General features: G+C 34.3%; 2 protein-coding genes across 2 annotated transcripts; one reads left to right on the forward strand and one right to left on the reverse strand.

The window, feature by feature from the left end:
- The first annotated feature begins 1391 nt into the window (after positions 1-1391).
- Positions 1392-10138, forward strand: LOC122611276 (pleiotropic drug resistance protein 1-like). The gene is made up of 23 exons (XM_043784275.1): positions 1392-1851; positions 1936-2056; positions 2268-2356; positions 2582-2666; positions 2745-2904; positions 3045-3121; positions 3215-3268; positions 3354-3746; positions 4159-4440; positions 4547-4863; positions 4951-5111; positions 5356-5459; positions 5549-5705; positions 5819-5905; positions 5981-6144; positions 6252-6584; positions 6907-7197; positions 7888-7971; positions 8046-8179; positions 8268-8495; positions 8822-8993; positions 9090-9344; positions 9642-10138. The coding sequence occupies exons 1-23, from the start codon at positions 1526-1528 to the stop codon at positions 9897-9899; spliced, it is 4332 nt and encodes a 1443-aa protein (XP_043640210.1). The 5' UTR covers positions 1392-1525; the 3' UTR covers positions 9900-10138.
- A 1427-nt stretch (positions 10139-11565) lies between these two features.
- Positions 11566-16158, reverse strand: LOC122578746. Its single transcript, XM_043750773.1, has 5 exons — positions 15965-16158; positions 15577-15776; positions 13553-13661; positions 12964-13261; positions 11566-11787 (listed from the first exon to the last, which is right to left on the reverse strand). The coding sequence occupies exons 2-5, from the start codon at positions 15754-15756 to the stop codon at positions 11781-11783; spliced, it is 594 nt and encodes a 197-aa protein (XP_043606708.1). The 5' UTR covers positions 15757-15776; positions 15965-16158; the 3' UTR covers positions 11566-11780.
- Between the last annotated feature and the right edge of the window lie 655 nt (positions 16159-16813).

Consider the following 16813-nt stretch of genomic DNA (forward strand, 5'->3'; position numbering starts at 1 on the left):
TGGAATATCTCTATAGGTACCCTCTGTGTAATTTAGTCTTATAACTACGAGTATATGTTAAGTGTTTTTTTTTTGTAAAATCTTATGCAAGCATACACTTGTATCCATGTGTATCCGACTAATAAAAACTAACAAGTGACAACTTTATATAGTTGTCATGTATGTTTGAACACATGCAATAGACAGAATTCAAAATGTATTACATACAATAAATACAATTTTAGTTATTTCACACTATAAACATTTACATTCCAAAATACTTATCTCTATCTATATCTATATCTATATCTATATCTATACTTCTATACTATCTTATAAAGTATTTTGCCCTTTTTTAAAATCTCAAAAGATGATTTGAACTACCAAAATTACCCCTTCTTAATTCCCTAATTTAAATATCTCTACCTAATATATCTATAATACCCTTAAATCTTAACCACCTATTTTTTCTTTATCTCTTCAAATCTCAACCATTAATTTTTTGCTCTCTCCTATATAAATCATTTTATTCTTCTAATTCATTTAAAATCTTTTATCTCAAAAACCGTAGATCGATAAATTATAAAAATTGTGTGGGTGTTCTTAAAATTTAATGCCCTTTCATTAGAGATGTCATTCGATATACTTTCGACGAATTTTTAAATCCGGTAGTAGAGCTCGGCTAAGACATTTGACTATCACACTCTATGACTTATCACCTCCTATGACCTATCACCCACCATATCACCGCCGCAATGCGCGGGTACTTTGTTTCATATATATATAATATAAAGATAAAGGTAGAGAGGAGGGAGAAATGTATAAAACATTAAAGAATAAGTAGAGGTAAGGGTCACAACTCCCTCATCACCCACTGGTGTTCGGCCTGACCATGAGTGGATGTAATTCTCCCGTAAGTAGACCGTCAACAAGATTGCTTATAGTTATGTTTAATTAAAATGACCCGTTTTTTGATAAACAATTATCACACGCAAACTTAATTAGGAGGTCTTTTACCAAATTTTCAAAACAACAACCAATATAAGACTTAATCTTTATTAATTATATATAAAAGAAAAAGTGGAACCGAGATTAGTGCTTGTTTAGTGATGAATTGAGGATGTTGTATGGTATTACTGATTTTGGGGTGGTGGTGTGGAGGGTGGTTGTGTCCGATTTGGTTATGATATGACGTTGACAAAGACTAGTCAATCATTAATTAGTGGTGGGAAGGGTATTGTGAGTGGTCTAATTATGTGGTCAGGATGACATATATTACAAACAGAAAGGATTGTGGTGATGATTGATTCCACCAAACAACTTGAAATTAACTTTGCATGAAAACATTGTTGACAACATTATTCCAAAACAGATACACAAGTTTCACCAACCTTAACCACAATGTGTTATATTTACTACTGAAAAAGAAAACACAACTTTAAGCATGAGTATAAAGTGATTATACTTAGCACCCAAGTGAAAACTACTTATATTACAACAAAATCACATTTTCTTGATTTGATCAGAAGTTTTATGTGATAATAATATGATGGATAGTGGGGAAGTCTATAGAGTCAGCAGTGCGCGTGTAAACAGTTTTAGCTGGAGGAACAGCGGCAGAGATTTCTTTTCGAGATCTTTTCATGAAGAACATGATGATGAAGAAGCGCTTAAATGGGCTGCAATCGAGAGACTTCCAACCAATCTTCGAATACAAAGAGGCATACTCACTGAAGAAAAGGGTCAACCCAAAGAAATCGATATAAAGAACCTGAGTCTGGTGGACAAAATGAATTTACTTGAGAGGCTCGTTAGAATAGCTGAGCAAGACAATGAGAAGTTCTTGTTAAAACTTAAGGAACGAATTGACCGGTATTTATGTTCAACTTAATTAACTTGTGAAATTTTCGTGTTTTTCTTTTTGTTTATCTGAGAGGTTCGAGTGAATGAATGCAGAGTTGGACTTCAACTTCCCACTATCGAGATACGGTTTGAGCATTTGAATGTTGATGCAGAAGCATATGTTGGTGGCAGAGCATTGCCTACTATTTTCAACTTTGTAGTTAACATCTTAGAGGTTCTTCTTCTTTCAATTCTAGTTCTCAACATGATCATATTTACCCCTACATGTATCAGGAGTCTAAGTCACATAATTTGGGAAGCAGCAAAATTGGGTTGAAAAATGAAAACCACACATTATTAATGACAAAATATTTTCGTGTCTTGACACGACCAGACCCAGTTACTCTTCTTTCAACTAAATGTTTCTTTATCTCTTACACACACAGGGGTCCTTAAATTGTTTGCATTTTCTTCCCAACAGAAAGAAATCATTGCCAATCCTTCATGATGTGAGTGGAATCGTGAAGCCTGGCCGGTGAGTTAGTATACTTGTAATATATGCTTTACACCCACCTAACCTCTGATTTAAAGAATCATTATTTGTATACATAGCTATTTAAACATATTTAATAATCACTAATTATGCACAAAAGTCATTGGCAGTTTCCTTACCCAACCCTTTTTGACCATTAAGATATAACCCACCTGCCCCCCCCGTTTTACCAACCTATGCTTGTCAGTGATATATACGCTTCTACAGAATGACATTGCTCTTAGGCCCACCAAGCTCTGGGAAAACGACATTGCTTTTAGCCTTGGCTGGAAAGCTTGGGTCAGATTTACATGTAAGTGAACAGAATCTAATTCTGTTTTTCGATCATCGACACTAAAAAATTCAGAATTTATATCAAAACATTATCCAGGTATCCGGAAGAGTGACCTACAATGGACATGAAATGAACGAATTTGTTCCACAACGTACGTCTGCTTACATAAGTCAACATGATTTGCATATCGGAGAAATGACAGTTAGGGAAACACTAGCTTTCTCTGCCAGATGCCAAGGAGTTGGAGCAAACTATGGTCGGTTAATATACTATACAAATCTTAAGTTAACAAATGTTCCTACATAATACAAAATTCACCACCTTTGAGGTGATTACATATGACAAGATGACCGCCTCTATTTCAATTAAGTTCATATGATTATGGAAATTTTCCAGAAATGTTGGCCGACCTGGCAAGGAGAGAAAAAGAAGCAAACATCAAGCCTGATCCCGATCTTGACGTCTACATGAAAGTGAGAGATTAAACCATCATTTTTTATGTCCATAAGAAGCAGAGATTTTTCAACCTACTAGAATTTGATATTTTAATTTGATTTATAAACTAGGCAGCATCACTACAAGGACAAAAAGCCAGTGTTGTCACTGAATATGTTATCAAGGTAATAGGTTAATAAATTACAAATGTAGAATACTCGTTAACTTATTGAGAATATATAACTGAGGCTCTGGTGTTGACATATGCAGATTTTAGGTCTTGAAGTCTGCGCTGATACCATAGTAGGAGATGAAATGTTCAGAGGTATTTCTGGAGGGCAAAAGAAGCGAGTTACAACTGGTGAAATGATGGTTGGGCCGTCAAGAGCATTTTTAATGGACGAGATATCTACTGGTTTGGATAGTTCAACAACGTTCCAAATAGTGAATTCAATTAGGCAATCAATTCATATTCTTCAAGGAACGTCTGTTATCTCACTCCTCCAACCCGCACCAGAAACCTACGACTTATTTGATGATGTGATACTTCTCTCAGATGGACAAGTTGTCTATCAAGGTCCTCGAGAAAATGTGCTAGAGTTTTTTGAGTACATGGGTTTCAAATGTCCCGAGAGAAAAGCAGTTGCCGACTTTTTACAAGAAGTAATATTACCTCTCTAATTCCATTTACTTTTGCAAAATGTGTGGGTCGGGCAGGTTGGGTAACGAATCAAATTGGGTATTTTTGGTACGGATCAAGACATGTCAGATTGGCTCTATTCAAAATTTTCTTTGTCCATAGTTATTCATCTAAATAAGCATGTTAACATCACTTTAATTTAATAATATTATTGTTTCTTGAATCAAAAGACTTGTGAGGTTTTCATGAACTAAAATACACTGTTGATGACTTTCAACCAAGATAACATCAAACACTCTGATTGACCCATTGGAGATATAACAGGGCCCGAGTCTGCCCATTCACATTTAGGATGTTCATATTACCATATTACTAGAGTATTGTTTGGAATTATAGGATTTCAATATATGATCATCCTAATGTGTGAAACTGTAGGTAACCTCAAAGAAAGACCAAGAGCAATATTGGGTCAGAACTAATGAACATTACAGTTTTGTTACGGTACAAGAATTTGCACAAGCATTCCAGTTGTTCCATGTGGGGAGAAGGCTAGGAGATGAACTTGCTGTTCCATTTGATAGAAGCAAAAGCCACCCTTCCGCTTTGACTAAAAAAAAATATGGTGTTAGCAGAAAGGAATTGTTGAAAGCATGCATATCTAGAGAATACTTGCTAATGAAACGGAATTCTTTCGTTTATATATTCAAGATGACCCAGGTATGTGACCTGGATTGGTTAGTAGGTACTACTACATTATATGTAAAGTGAAATGTCATCTCCATTTACAATTTCATTATTCTTAATTACCATTGTAATGTGTTAGCTTATTTTCTTGGCGACTACATCAATGACATTATTCCTACGCACCGAGATGCATAAGAAAACAGTACTGGATGGAACGGTTTACATGGGTGCTTTGTTTTTCACATTACTAACGATTACATTCAATGGATTCTCGGAGCTTGGGTTGAGCATTATTAAACTTCCAGTGTTCTACAAGCAAAGAGACCTTCTTTTCTATCCTGCTTGGATATACGCACTACCCACATGGGTCCTCAAGATACCAGTCACGTTTGTTGAAGTTGCGACTTGGGTAATCATGTCTTATTATGTCGTAGGGTATGATTCAGATGTTGGAAGGTAACCATATCTGAATTAACTTAGACTTGGAAATTGAGTGCAAACCTCTTATTGCTAGAAAGAAACGAAAACATTATACCTTTGCAGGTTTTTCAGACAGTTGCTTCTGCTCATATGTGTTCATCAGATGGCTTCTGCACTATTTCGTTTCATGGCAGCATTAGGACGAAATATCATTGTTGCCAACACATTTGGCTCAGTCTCACTTCTTGCCATTCTTGTGCTTGGTGGATTCGTCTTATCACGTGGTAATCATATATGGCTTAAATTGAATCCTGTTCATGAACTTTCGGCCTGTAAAATGTTTCTTTTAACAAAACAGAATGTTTCCATCTTTAGTCAGCTATCATCGATAGAATAGTATCCATGGTATGATCATATTTAAGCATCCCCTCATGATAGCCTTTGTATTAGTCAATTACCTAAGCCTACTCCTATATATTGTTAAAATACACTTCAATCCGTTTATGATCAACCCCATTTGCACCTCAGATGACATAAAAAGCTACTGGGCGTGGGGTTACTGGCTTTCACCTCTGATGTATGGGCAAACTGGCTTGGCTGTCAACGAACTCCTTGGGAAGAGTTGGAAACAGGTAAGAGTTTGTTTAATCTTGCAAAATGGTTGTGTATTCTATGAAAACGTTATTACAATCTTAGCTTATGGAGTAATTTTCTCTTGAAGGTTTTACCGAACTCCACAGAAACAGTAGGTGTTGCTGTCCTAAAGTCCCGTGGACTATTTGCAGAACCAAAATGGTATTGGATCTCAGTAGGTGCTTTAGTTGGATATGTGTTCCTCTTCAATATCTTCAATGTTTTGGCTCTCACATACCTGAACCGTAAGGATATGATCTATACCTTATATTCTGAAGTATTACTGTTTGAACGAAATTAAATTTGAGATGATGGACTGAAAAAAGTTTGTGATGATGAAATGGGTGATTGGATGCAGCCTTTGGGACGCCTCAGGCAATTCTGTCTGAAGAAACATTGGCGGCAAGAAATGCTATAAAATCAGGAGATCCAATCGAGTTATCAGGTTTGTCCTCAAAAACCACTGAGGTCACCGTAGTTCTACTTATAGCATTCTGAAAGAAAATATATATACATGCAGAAACAAAAAATGAAGTTCAAAGAAGTGTATCATCAAGGTCAATGTCATCAAGAGTAGGCACTGTAGTTGAAGGAGAAAAAAAAAAGAAGCGCGGGATGGTTTTACCTTTTGTTCCCCTTTCCCTAACATTTGATGAAATCAGATATGCAGTGGATATGCCTCAGGTAACTTGGTGAAAGGACAATTGACCGTATTTTCAAAATATCAAAGATTTTGGAATAAATGTAGCTGTAGTTCCATCATTCTCAAACAAAATAACATGATGTTGCAGGAAATGAAAGCACAAGGTGTTGCGGAAGACCAACTAGAACTAATAAAGAATGTTAGTGGTTGTTTTAGGCCGGGAGTTCTCACAGCTCTAATGGGAATCAGTGGTGCTGGAAAGACCACTTTATTGGATGTCTTAGCCGGGCGCAAGACAGGAGGGTACATACAGGGGACGATCAGTATCTCTGGTTACCCAAAGAAGCAAGAAACATTTGCTCGCATAGCAGGATATTGTGAGCAAACCGACATCCACTCCCCATATGTCACAGTCTTTGAGTCCTTGCAATATTCTGCATGGCTAAGGTTACCTCCTGAAGTTGATTCAGCAACCAGAGAGGTAAAAATCTCTTCAAGTCAGTACTAATAGTTAGACGTGGCATTTTACCTCAGTTTACTTATCAATGGGTTGGATAGGGTTGTGTTTTACCTCAAACAGGTCAAAGAGCAAATTTAAATATACATTTTTTCCAAATGTCACTCAAAGTCGCAAAGTGTATTGTTTTTATGCATATACCTCAGTGATCTTGATAAGGTTTCAACTAATTATATGATGTAATTAAAAGAGTGAGTAAGCGGTCAACCCAAACCCATCCAACCTGTTTTAACCCGAACCCCGTTGCGAATATTAGACATATATAATAATATATTATGATTTGCAGATGTTTATTGAGGAGGTCATGGAGCTTGTGGAACTCAATACACTTAGTGGGGCACTGGTGGGATTACCTGGTGTGAATGGGCTTTCAACTGAGCAGCGAAAGAGGCTGACAATTGCAGTTGAGCTAGTGGCAAACCCATCTATAATTTTTATGGATGAACCCACATCAGGATTGGATGCAAGAGCAGCTGCAATAGTCATGAGAACGGTGCGAAACACAGTTGACACAGGTAGAACAGTGGTTTGCACCATACATCAGCCAAGCATCGACATCTTTGACGCTTTTGACGAGGTAACTTTTGGTCAATTCATGTCAAACAACTATTTTTGTATGGTGTGGGGTAGGGTCATCTCCAACTATTCACACCGAACTCAACTTAATCACCTTTCACACTAAACTATTCACTTCTAACAATTCACACTAAAATCCAATTTTAAACCCAATTACCTCCATTATATCCATTAGAATACAAACAAATAATTAAAAAAATCCCATTCGCCAGACTCACCAACGCAAATCCCTTCACCTTTTCTTTTGTGCCAACATGCAGCAGTGTGTCACGCACCTCTTTATCACGTTGGTTGTCTAGAAAATGAAGGAATTTAATTCCGTTGGAATGTAAACATTTGCTCATTTGATGTGTAAAGAATATTATGATAACTTGATTACATGTAAGATTAGGTAATGTACACATAGTGGTACTTGGATTCTAAATCAAGTAGGTGTTTATATTCTAGGAGGATATGCTGTTGTTATTAGACTGGGATTGTTGGTTAATAAACAAGGCTAGTTTTCAGGCATCTTCTTGTTCTTGGTTTTCTTTGCAGTTCGACTAACTTTAAGGTTTGTTGGTTTTGTTCCAACATGATGGAATCTCCTAGTTGACTCATTGAATTGACCGTTAGCTAAGTAAATGGTTCGAAATTACTACCTCTAATCAAAGATAACAAAAAAACTAATAAATAAGTTTTCCACTTGTAGCTATTTCTTTTGAAACGAGGAGGAGAAGAAATATATGTTGGTCCATTAGGCCGTCATTGTTCTCAACTGATCAAGTACTTTGAGGTGAGTAAATGCCAATTTTCGACCCGTATATATATCATCATATCAGCAATTAACATCAATCAATAAAATTTAAGGATGTGGATGGAGTGAATAAGATTAAAGATGGTTACAATCCAGCAACTTGGATGTTGGAAGTGACCTCTGGAGCACAAGAAGCAGCTTTAGGTGTTGACTTCGCTCAAATTTACAAGAACTCGGAATTATACAGGTAAGATAATCCCAGCACTCATTATATAACTCAATGCATTTTATAACTGTCACTCTATTCTAACTAAAACTTCACTTGATTGGTTCAGGAGAAATAAGGAGTTGATACACATAAATAGTCAGCCTATACCTGGTTCCACTGATATACATTTCCGTACTCAATATTCACAATCATTTTGGACACAATGTATAGCATGTCTATGGAAACAAAATTGGTCGTATTGGCGAAACCCGCCCTACACTGCAGTCAGATTCCTTTTCACGACATTCATAGCCATAATGTTTGGCACAATTTTCTGGAATATGGGTTCCAAAAGGTAAGCCAGCAATATTAAGAAAAGGTATACGCCTCATACTAAAACCATCTTCTAGAGGTCAGGATGGTTGAGTAATCAGTCCAAATCGGGCTTAATTCATAAGCGGTAACCTAATCAGGTCAAACCAGGTTGGGTTAGGATGACCCGAAACTCATATTCTCCTACTTTTCTGTACATAGTATGGCAGAAGTTTTATAAGTTTTAGGTACTAAAAATGCGAATTGAACAACCTCTGACCCATTTAACCTGTGTCTTCTTTCTCTACTTCTGTTTTTATGAGAACGGAGATGTCTTGTTTCTAATTCAAAAAATCGTTGGTTTTCCAGGGAAAAGAAACAAGATCTTTTTAATGCAATGGGTTCTATGTATGCTGCTGTAACATTTATTGGGGTACAAAATGCTGTTTCAGTACAGCCTGTTGTTTCCATTGAGAGAACAGTCTTTTACAGGGAAAGAGCTGCTGGGATGTACTCGGCTTTCCCATACGCCTTTGGACAAGTATCTTAACTGTTTTTTCAAAAACATAAATTAGTATTCACGTAATCTGGAGCCAACTTAGAATTTAACAAATATTGTGGCTGAACTCTTATGCAGGTTATGATCGAGATACCATACATTTTTGTTCAAACGATTGTCTATGGCATTATTGTATACGCGATGATTGGATACGAGTGGTCGGTTGTGAAGCTATTTTGGCATCTCTTCTTTATGTACTTCACATTGCTGTACTTCACATTTTATGGGATGATGACCGTAGCAGTCACCCCTAACCACAATATCGCAGCTATAATCTCATCTGCTTTTTTTGCATTATGGAACCTATTCTCGGGATTCATTATTCCACGCACGGTAAGTACCAAAAATCTTGCTTAAGTATACTATTGAATTATTATCACTTGACTGGAAATATTGTGGTTTGTGCCGAGTTACCTGACTCAAAACAATTAGTTTCTGGTTCGGGCTGGGTTGACTAGAAACTCAATTTTCTCCAAGATTTTAGCTTGTAACGTAAATAGTTGTATATATTTTGTCTTAAATATTCATTTTGGATGTTTTAAGCATTAATATTAGGGTTCAGTCAAAAAACTTATAACGGCATACTATCCTACCCCTGCTCCTAAATTACACTAATGTCCTTTTCAACAGAGGATACCCATTTGGTGGAGATGGTACTACTACATCTGCCCTGTTGCTTGGACACTATATGGCTTAGTTGCTTCACAATTTGGAGATATGTCAGACAAACTAGAATCAGGGGAAACGGTTTCCGACTTCATCAACAGTTACTTTGGGTTTGAACATGCCTTTGTAGGTTATGTTGCAATAATCATCGTTGGATTTACTGTCCTTTTCGCATTCATTTTTGCATACTCCATCAAGGCATTTAACTTCCAAACACGGTAACACAAATATACTTATAGCCATTGAGACCATACTTCAATGATTGCTTAGATCACCAGCGGCACAACTAGCAATGAGTAATTTATTTCTTATTGTCATATTGTATCCGGTAGATAATTTTAGTGACAAACTGAGGATTGAATCAAGAGAATCATTTGTAGTATCATGTATGGATAACTTGTTTATTCAACAATAATATAAAGGTCAAAATAATGTAGACTTGACACACTAACTTCCTATAATTGTGATTCATCTTATTGACATACTAACCCTTGACTTTACCGTTATTACACAACATACTAAATAGTACTACGTCCCACTAGTCTAGTTTTGAATTTCAAAATCTTTTTTTTTTTAACTTTAAACTTAAATATTTTTGTTTGTATTGTATAATATTGGATGAAAAATATATGAATTGATTAAGTTTTAAATATGTTTTATTTAATATAATTTTCATCAACTATTATATAATGCAATAAAAAGTAATTAAAGTCAAAGTTAAAAAATAAAGACTTTGAAAATTTAAAACTGGACAATTCTAATGGGACGGAAGGAATAGTAAATAATAATAATAATAATAATAATAATAATAATAATAATAATAATAATAAACCGGAAGTCATTCTTGGTTTTACCTAAAATCATGGGTTTTATTCTCTAGATTGATATGTCTTGGGGGTTCTTCCTTTTAATCACCTGTAACGGTTTATGATCTCATTTTAATCACCTGTAACGGTTTATGATTTACATCTTATTGTTTACAGTACGTGCAAGATTTCACCATTATGCGGAGTGTCCTCTGATGCTGAATACGGACATTCTATTAAAAAAAAACTTTTCTTTTTCGTTTGTTGACCAGTTGCGTATAAAGTTCTCTTTATAACATGTGATCTTCTAGAAAAATATCTACAGATAGATGATTTCTAGAAATAAATTTGTCTATATGTGTGACCCGGTTGACGAAGTTTAAACCCATCAAAATGGAATCCGGCCTTATTGATTTCTCAGACGTAATAATATAATATATTTATACATAAAAGTACAACCCATACAAAACGTACATCATGAAGCCGGCCTCATACTGTACATAGATTTTCGTGTGTTTTAGTTACTAGCTGGCTAAGTCTACCCCCGAATATAAAGTCGGTCTGTTAGAATTTATATTTTATTTTAATTTATGCTTGCAAAATCCCATGGACTTGTTTGGTCCATAAATTATGGTTGGACATTAATTTTGTATTATTTAATATTTTTATCAATGTAGAGTGATTCAATGATTTTATAAATTTGAATTCACTTATAATATAAAACTGAATTAATTAATCTAATAAAAAATCGAGTTTAATTAGGTTGCTGATAAGAATGTATAATTTTATTTTAGTTGGATTAGATAAATATAAAACAGCAATCAGTTTTTCAATAAATAGTATAATCGGAATGGACTTGAGCGAAGTTTTCGATTAAGTCGATGATTTATACCTCATTTTTTTCAACGACACACGTGAATGCGTGATGTGTTGTACAATATAATATTATTAAATACATTTAGTTGTGTACACTTAAACACTGATCATATTTGGATCACCTCACCTGAAACAACTTAGCAACAAGATCGATCGATTACTTGCGCTACATACGTCATGACCATGCATTAGAAAACAAATTAATATACGAAATTTAAACTAGATCTAGATACTTCAAACAAATATGTGATACAAAATGTCAACTACATATTTGTCAAAACTATTTGACTTTTACAAACCTAAAAAGTAGGTGCTCTCCAGAAGCTATATATAAGAATCGGTCATGTCGTTCATTAAATATGGATATCAAAGTATTGCCGCTCAAATTAATGAAGAAAAAAACAACGTCCGATCCTAATATTCACACCCTGCATGTGAAACATTTGAAATCTCATCAATGAAATATATATATATATATATTTATATATATATACTTGGATTTATAACAGCACCACCTTCACTTTTCCATATATATATATATATATATTATGTAAATTAACAAAACAATTCCTGTTAAATATTAGGTTAATGACAATAATTTGTAAACCTACACTAGCACAGTAGTCGTGTAATGCAGCAGTAGTGACGGTGATGACAGTGGTCTGGTGACGGCGGCAACTATTCGTGGCCGGTGATAGCGGCGTCGAGTGGTGTATGTTAATATAACAGTGATTTTAAAGATATTTTAAAAGATAAGGGTTTTTAATGTAAATTAGTAAAATGAAGATTTCTAATTTAAATTAGTTCATTAGTACAACTTGAATAAATTCTTAAAACTCTTTCCATATCATCAAAGATAATTGGATTAGTTCTGAAGTAATCTTTTTATAACTATTTTTTAAATGGGAGGGTGGATAATTTTTATATAATTGTTAGAAAAATAAAGATAAAGATAATTAATATTGCGTATTAAGATTTTTTTTTATATGTATAACATTCCTTTTTCTTAAAATGTATCTTAAGTTGTCTAATGATACACCTTGGTGAATACTCTGCATTTAAAATAACGGGAAAAAAAAAGGTGTGAATTAATTAGCGTGTGGTGCATTTAGCTGGACGACTCTACTTCAGGCGAATGATTTGGTTGGAACCTCTAGATCGAGCATCTCATGTGCTTTTAAAAAAAAATAAAAATCTCATTTCGCATTAAAAAAAGTTTCATTTGAACATACACCAATGTATCATATAAATTGGTCAAATATGCTTATGTCTACGTCATGGCATAATCAGAATATATAAAAAAAAAAAATTTAAGAGGGAATCATATATTCATATATATCCCTTCATATCATAGAACGTCACTGAGAACATCATATATTGTTCCTTTTATTTTGTTGCCGTTTAAAAAAAAATGTTGTTCCTTTTACATTAATATTATTTTGATTATTGGTACTACCTATTAATATTCAATATTTATTTGTAAATGACAATTTTTATATGCATTTGTTTAGTTTACCAACTTAAGGAATTTTTATATGCATATTTGACAAGAAACCTATATACTAGTACAGTAATATGAAAAATGAAGACAACAGAAAACTTACTGTTGAAACTCAATGTTAATTGATGCAATTTGATTTGCTATGATACCAAAAGCAGTATCTGAAAGGACCATAGTCGTACCCTCCCTTGTAGGCCTTGAAACAGAGGTTTGAGCCCGATCGATTATTCTAACTTGAACCGTTTGCCCAGGAATGCATATTTGCGGTATGGTTGCACTTATACATCTCACCAAGTACTGCCTCCCACAAGCAGCCCCGTTGTCCCATATTCCCTCTCCAGCCGCCGCAAACAAATTACTAGTTGGAAATTGAGAAGCATCATTTCCATAACATGCCGAAGCTGTACATGTGAATTTATATATCATATGTGATTAGTGAGAGTTTGATTCAGATGGATGTTCAAGAATAGAACAACATTTTGAATACTTATATAATATTAGGACGTGATGATCTGTTACAGATCATCATTTTTTATTTTTTTTTTCTGTCGTACATCACCAAATGTTTTTTTATTAGAGTGTTATACTGCACGATACCTTGATACATGTTTGGTGGTGTACGGTTAAAAAAAGATGATGTACTGACCACCTCCCATATATAAAAGTTACATGCGCACAAGATGTGAACTTACGTGTGTAAGGTGGGTTATACAAGCTAGCTGTGCCGACGTCACAACGAACAACAGCCATGAAATGCAGCATTAGCAGACAATGAGGAAGCCATAGAAGGGAGCACGGAAGCTTGAAGGTGAACATAGTTGTAAGGAATGAGAAAAAAAAATGATAAAACTTGAGAAAATAATATTGTGTCATGGTTTGTTATACATATATATGAATTTATATTATATGTGCGTATATCTTCAAATAGAATAGTAAGTTTGAAAAGTCAATAAAATAAATTATTGTTGGTACATCGAATACCAATAAAAATATTCTACAATATATTATTCCAAATTTAACTTATTATAATAAAACACAAAACTAAAAATAAAACTAAAAAGATTTGTCAAACAGAGGAAAGTCATATATAAAAAGTCAACGATGCATGTCTGGGTTGGGATAATCAGATTTCAAAAGCATTTAGGCAAACAAAACACTGGATACAACCAAGTCTATATCAGGAGGTAACCCTGTAATTAGTGGGGAATGTAGCACAATTTGTAGTCACCAATCTTTAGTGGCCAAAAGATTTGGCTGATCAAATAGTCAACACCACAAATTTTTTAGTCAACAAGAACCCTGTACTCAAAGCCGCTAACTCAATCGCCAAAAGCTTATTAAAGACGCCTCAAGTTTCAGGTACGAAAGTAGCGTAACTAGTGTTATAATCTGCTTCATGTCATTTAAGCTTGTGGGCATACCAATAATAGCTGAGTTTTGGTCTAAAGTCAACATACATTTCTGTGGTACAATAAGTTGCTCACAACATGGAAAGAAAGGGTTATAGCTTAATATGCCGGTATATAATTTGCAACCTGTAGGTACAATAAGTTAAAGTGTATTTTGATGCTTTAAAATTTGAAGGTTCTGACTTTGAATGTAATAAACATGAACAAAAACCACAAAGTGATAAATGTAAGCAGCGATCCCATCTACTCTATTGAAGCCAAAATTCAATAGCCCATGAATATATAGAGCAAAATTTTTTAGCTAAAAGCTATAAGTCTTTGATTATGGGCCTGATATAAAATCCAATTTAACTGAGTTGTGATCGAAGTGACAAAAGAATACAAATAATGGAATTAGCCAACTGGTTAGACCTGCCAATTTTGAAATCTCTATTATATTAGCAACAGCAACAAACTATATACCGACATATAAACAGGCCAGTTGATCAAGATGTTACGAACATTATAGGTAACTATAGGCTCACATATAAGACATGACTAGCATGCTTATTGAGCAATATAAAAAGTAAATCAGACTACTAAAAGTCAACCTGCTGCCAGCTTATTTGATGTCAAGGTTGTCCGAGTTGAGCAATATAAAAAGTAAATCAGACATTATTTTAAAGTGATTGTACTTGCAAACATTTTGATATTTCATATTACAGGATCATGAAGAACATATATAGCATGATAAAGAACCTGATGAGAAAATTGATGCAAAACAAGAACCAAAACAAAAACAGTCAAAGAAAGGCCCAACAAAAAGAAAGACGGGTAGTATACTAGCATGAATGTCCCAATGTGATCAAAATGGGCAACCAATTGGGAAAATTTTCTCGATTATTATAGATTCTATAATAATCGAGAAAATTTTGCTCTTCACTTTCTTTTTCTATGAAATTTTCAATGTGTGCTTCTTGATTCACTAAATTAGTAGCAAACACAAATGCCTTTTTGTGTGTTGAAGATTTAATGTGCTTCAAAAAAGGACAATTATTTCCATCATTAACCTTTTTCCAATTGTCAAATCCTTCACAACTAAATGCACTATGACCACTTTGCTCATTTGGTTTATCCTTATACAAATAACATAAAAAACAATAAGCCTTGTGTGTTGTTGGAGAATACTCTAACCAATTGGGGAACATACCAAACCAAGCATATTTAAATCGACGAAGATTATTCTTTGGACCTCTAGGCTTATACACTTCAAAATTAGGTTGATACACTCCTAATGATATATATGCTAGCCTTACTTGTTCACGTACCTTAACCGGATATTTCCACATTTCAAGTCGTTTAGCGGGATCTCTTTCTAGGCTACTAACCGGTTCGCTTGTTGAAGCTTTTTGACGTTTACTTTCTTGTTGTTCTTCATCATCAATTCCTTCTACTTGTTCTTCTTGATTCTTTCTTTTAAAAAATGAAGTTATTGTTTTGTTCTTCATTATTTCTTTTAAAATATGTCCTACAACCACAAAAATTGCAAATAATAATCAACAAATCAAGTTAATAAATATAAATCAAGTAATCAACCCCAATTTCATTAACAATTAACAAGATTACCCAATTTCAATAACAATTTCTACTTAAATCCCTAATTTCTATTGAAAATTTAAAACCCTAAATAAAACTATAAAAGAAAAAGAAACATACCTGGTGGTCGGCGGCGGCTCCACTGCCGGAGAGGACGGTGGCGGGTGGCCGGACTGCAGGTGGACTAGTGGAGGTCAGGTGGTCGTGGCCCGTGGGTGGCGTTTGGCAGAAGACAGAACAGAAGGGGGGAGGGATAGAGATGGAGGGAACGAGATTGTTTTTTTTTTATTTAGAGCGGTTTGTTTTTTTTAATGGGTTTTAGTTTGAGCTAACTAATTTTGTGTGAGCTTGTGTATTGTTTGGTTTTTAAAAAAAATTCACAACTAAAATGAGGTCGAAACTGAATATATCAAAAATTTTATACTCAAAAAATATATACCCTACATCATAAAAAAAATTTCAGGGTTCAGACGTCCCCCTTCCCTAGCACAAAAACATGGATTAATCACTAGAACTAAGGTTCCATCTAATCATGAAACATGAAAAAAGGTAGATACAAAAGTAAATAACCAAATTTGGTTAGAATTGAAGGTATAAACGTAAGATTGATAGTTGTGTTTTCAATTATAAGATACATGTATGTATCAAAATCTAATTATATTTCATTCACAAATAGCATGCATACTATAAAATCCAAATGAAATAGAAAAAAAAAAAACAAGCTCTACGACAAGGGGATGAAATGTGGAAGACATTCAAGAATAGACTTCGAAGTAAGAATATGAATCATGGATTAAGTCCTTGCAATTTTAACTCACTTATAAAACCTCATACATGGGATGCTTTCATCGTACAAGAGGTACAGGCCGCACAGTTGAAAAAGAGCGGTTTATCGTCTTTATACTCGAATATTTTGTTAAAGTCTTGTAATATGTTTCTAATACTTCTTTTTACTACCATAAAAAGGCG

Source organism: Erigeron canadensis, chromosome 8, assembly GCF_010389155.1.
Source record: "Erigeron canadensis isolate Cc75 chromosome 8, C_canadensis_v1, whole genome shotgun sequence".
Taxonomy (NCBI): Eukaryota; Viridiplantae; Streptophyta; class Magnoliopsida; order Asterales; family Asteraceae; genus Erigeron; species Erigeron canadensis.

Excerpts from the sequence above, each read along its gene's own strand:
- LOC122611276 (XM_043784275.1), top strand. The coding sequence starts at position 1,526 with ATGATGGATAGTGGGGAAGTCTATAGAGTCAGCAGTGCGCGTGTAAAC. Across the intron at positions 3,747-4,158 it reads TTGCCGACTTTTTACAAGAA|GTAACCTCAAAGAAAGACCA; the intron begins GTAATATTACCT and ends GTGAAACTGTAG. Across the intron at positions 7,972-8,045 it reads AACTGATCAAGTACTTTGAG|GATGTGGATGGAGTGAATAA; the intron begins GTGAGTAAATGC and ends ATAAAATTTAAG.
- LOC122578746 (XM_043750773.1), bottom strand. The coding sequence starts at position 15,756 with ATGAAGAACAAAACAATAACTTCATTTTTTAAAAGAAAGAATCAAGAA. Across the intron at positions 13,662-15,576 it reads TGTGGAAATATCCGGTTAAG|CTTCCGTGCTCCCTTCTATG; the intron begins GTACGTGAACAA and ends TTCACCTTCAAG. Across the intron at positions 13,262-13,552 it reads GTATAACCCACCTTACACAC|CTTCGGCATGTTATGGAAAT; the intron begins GTAAGTTCACAT and ends TCACATGTACAG.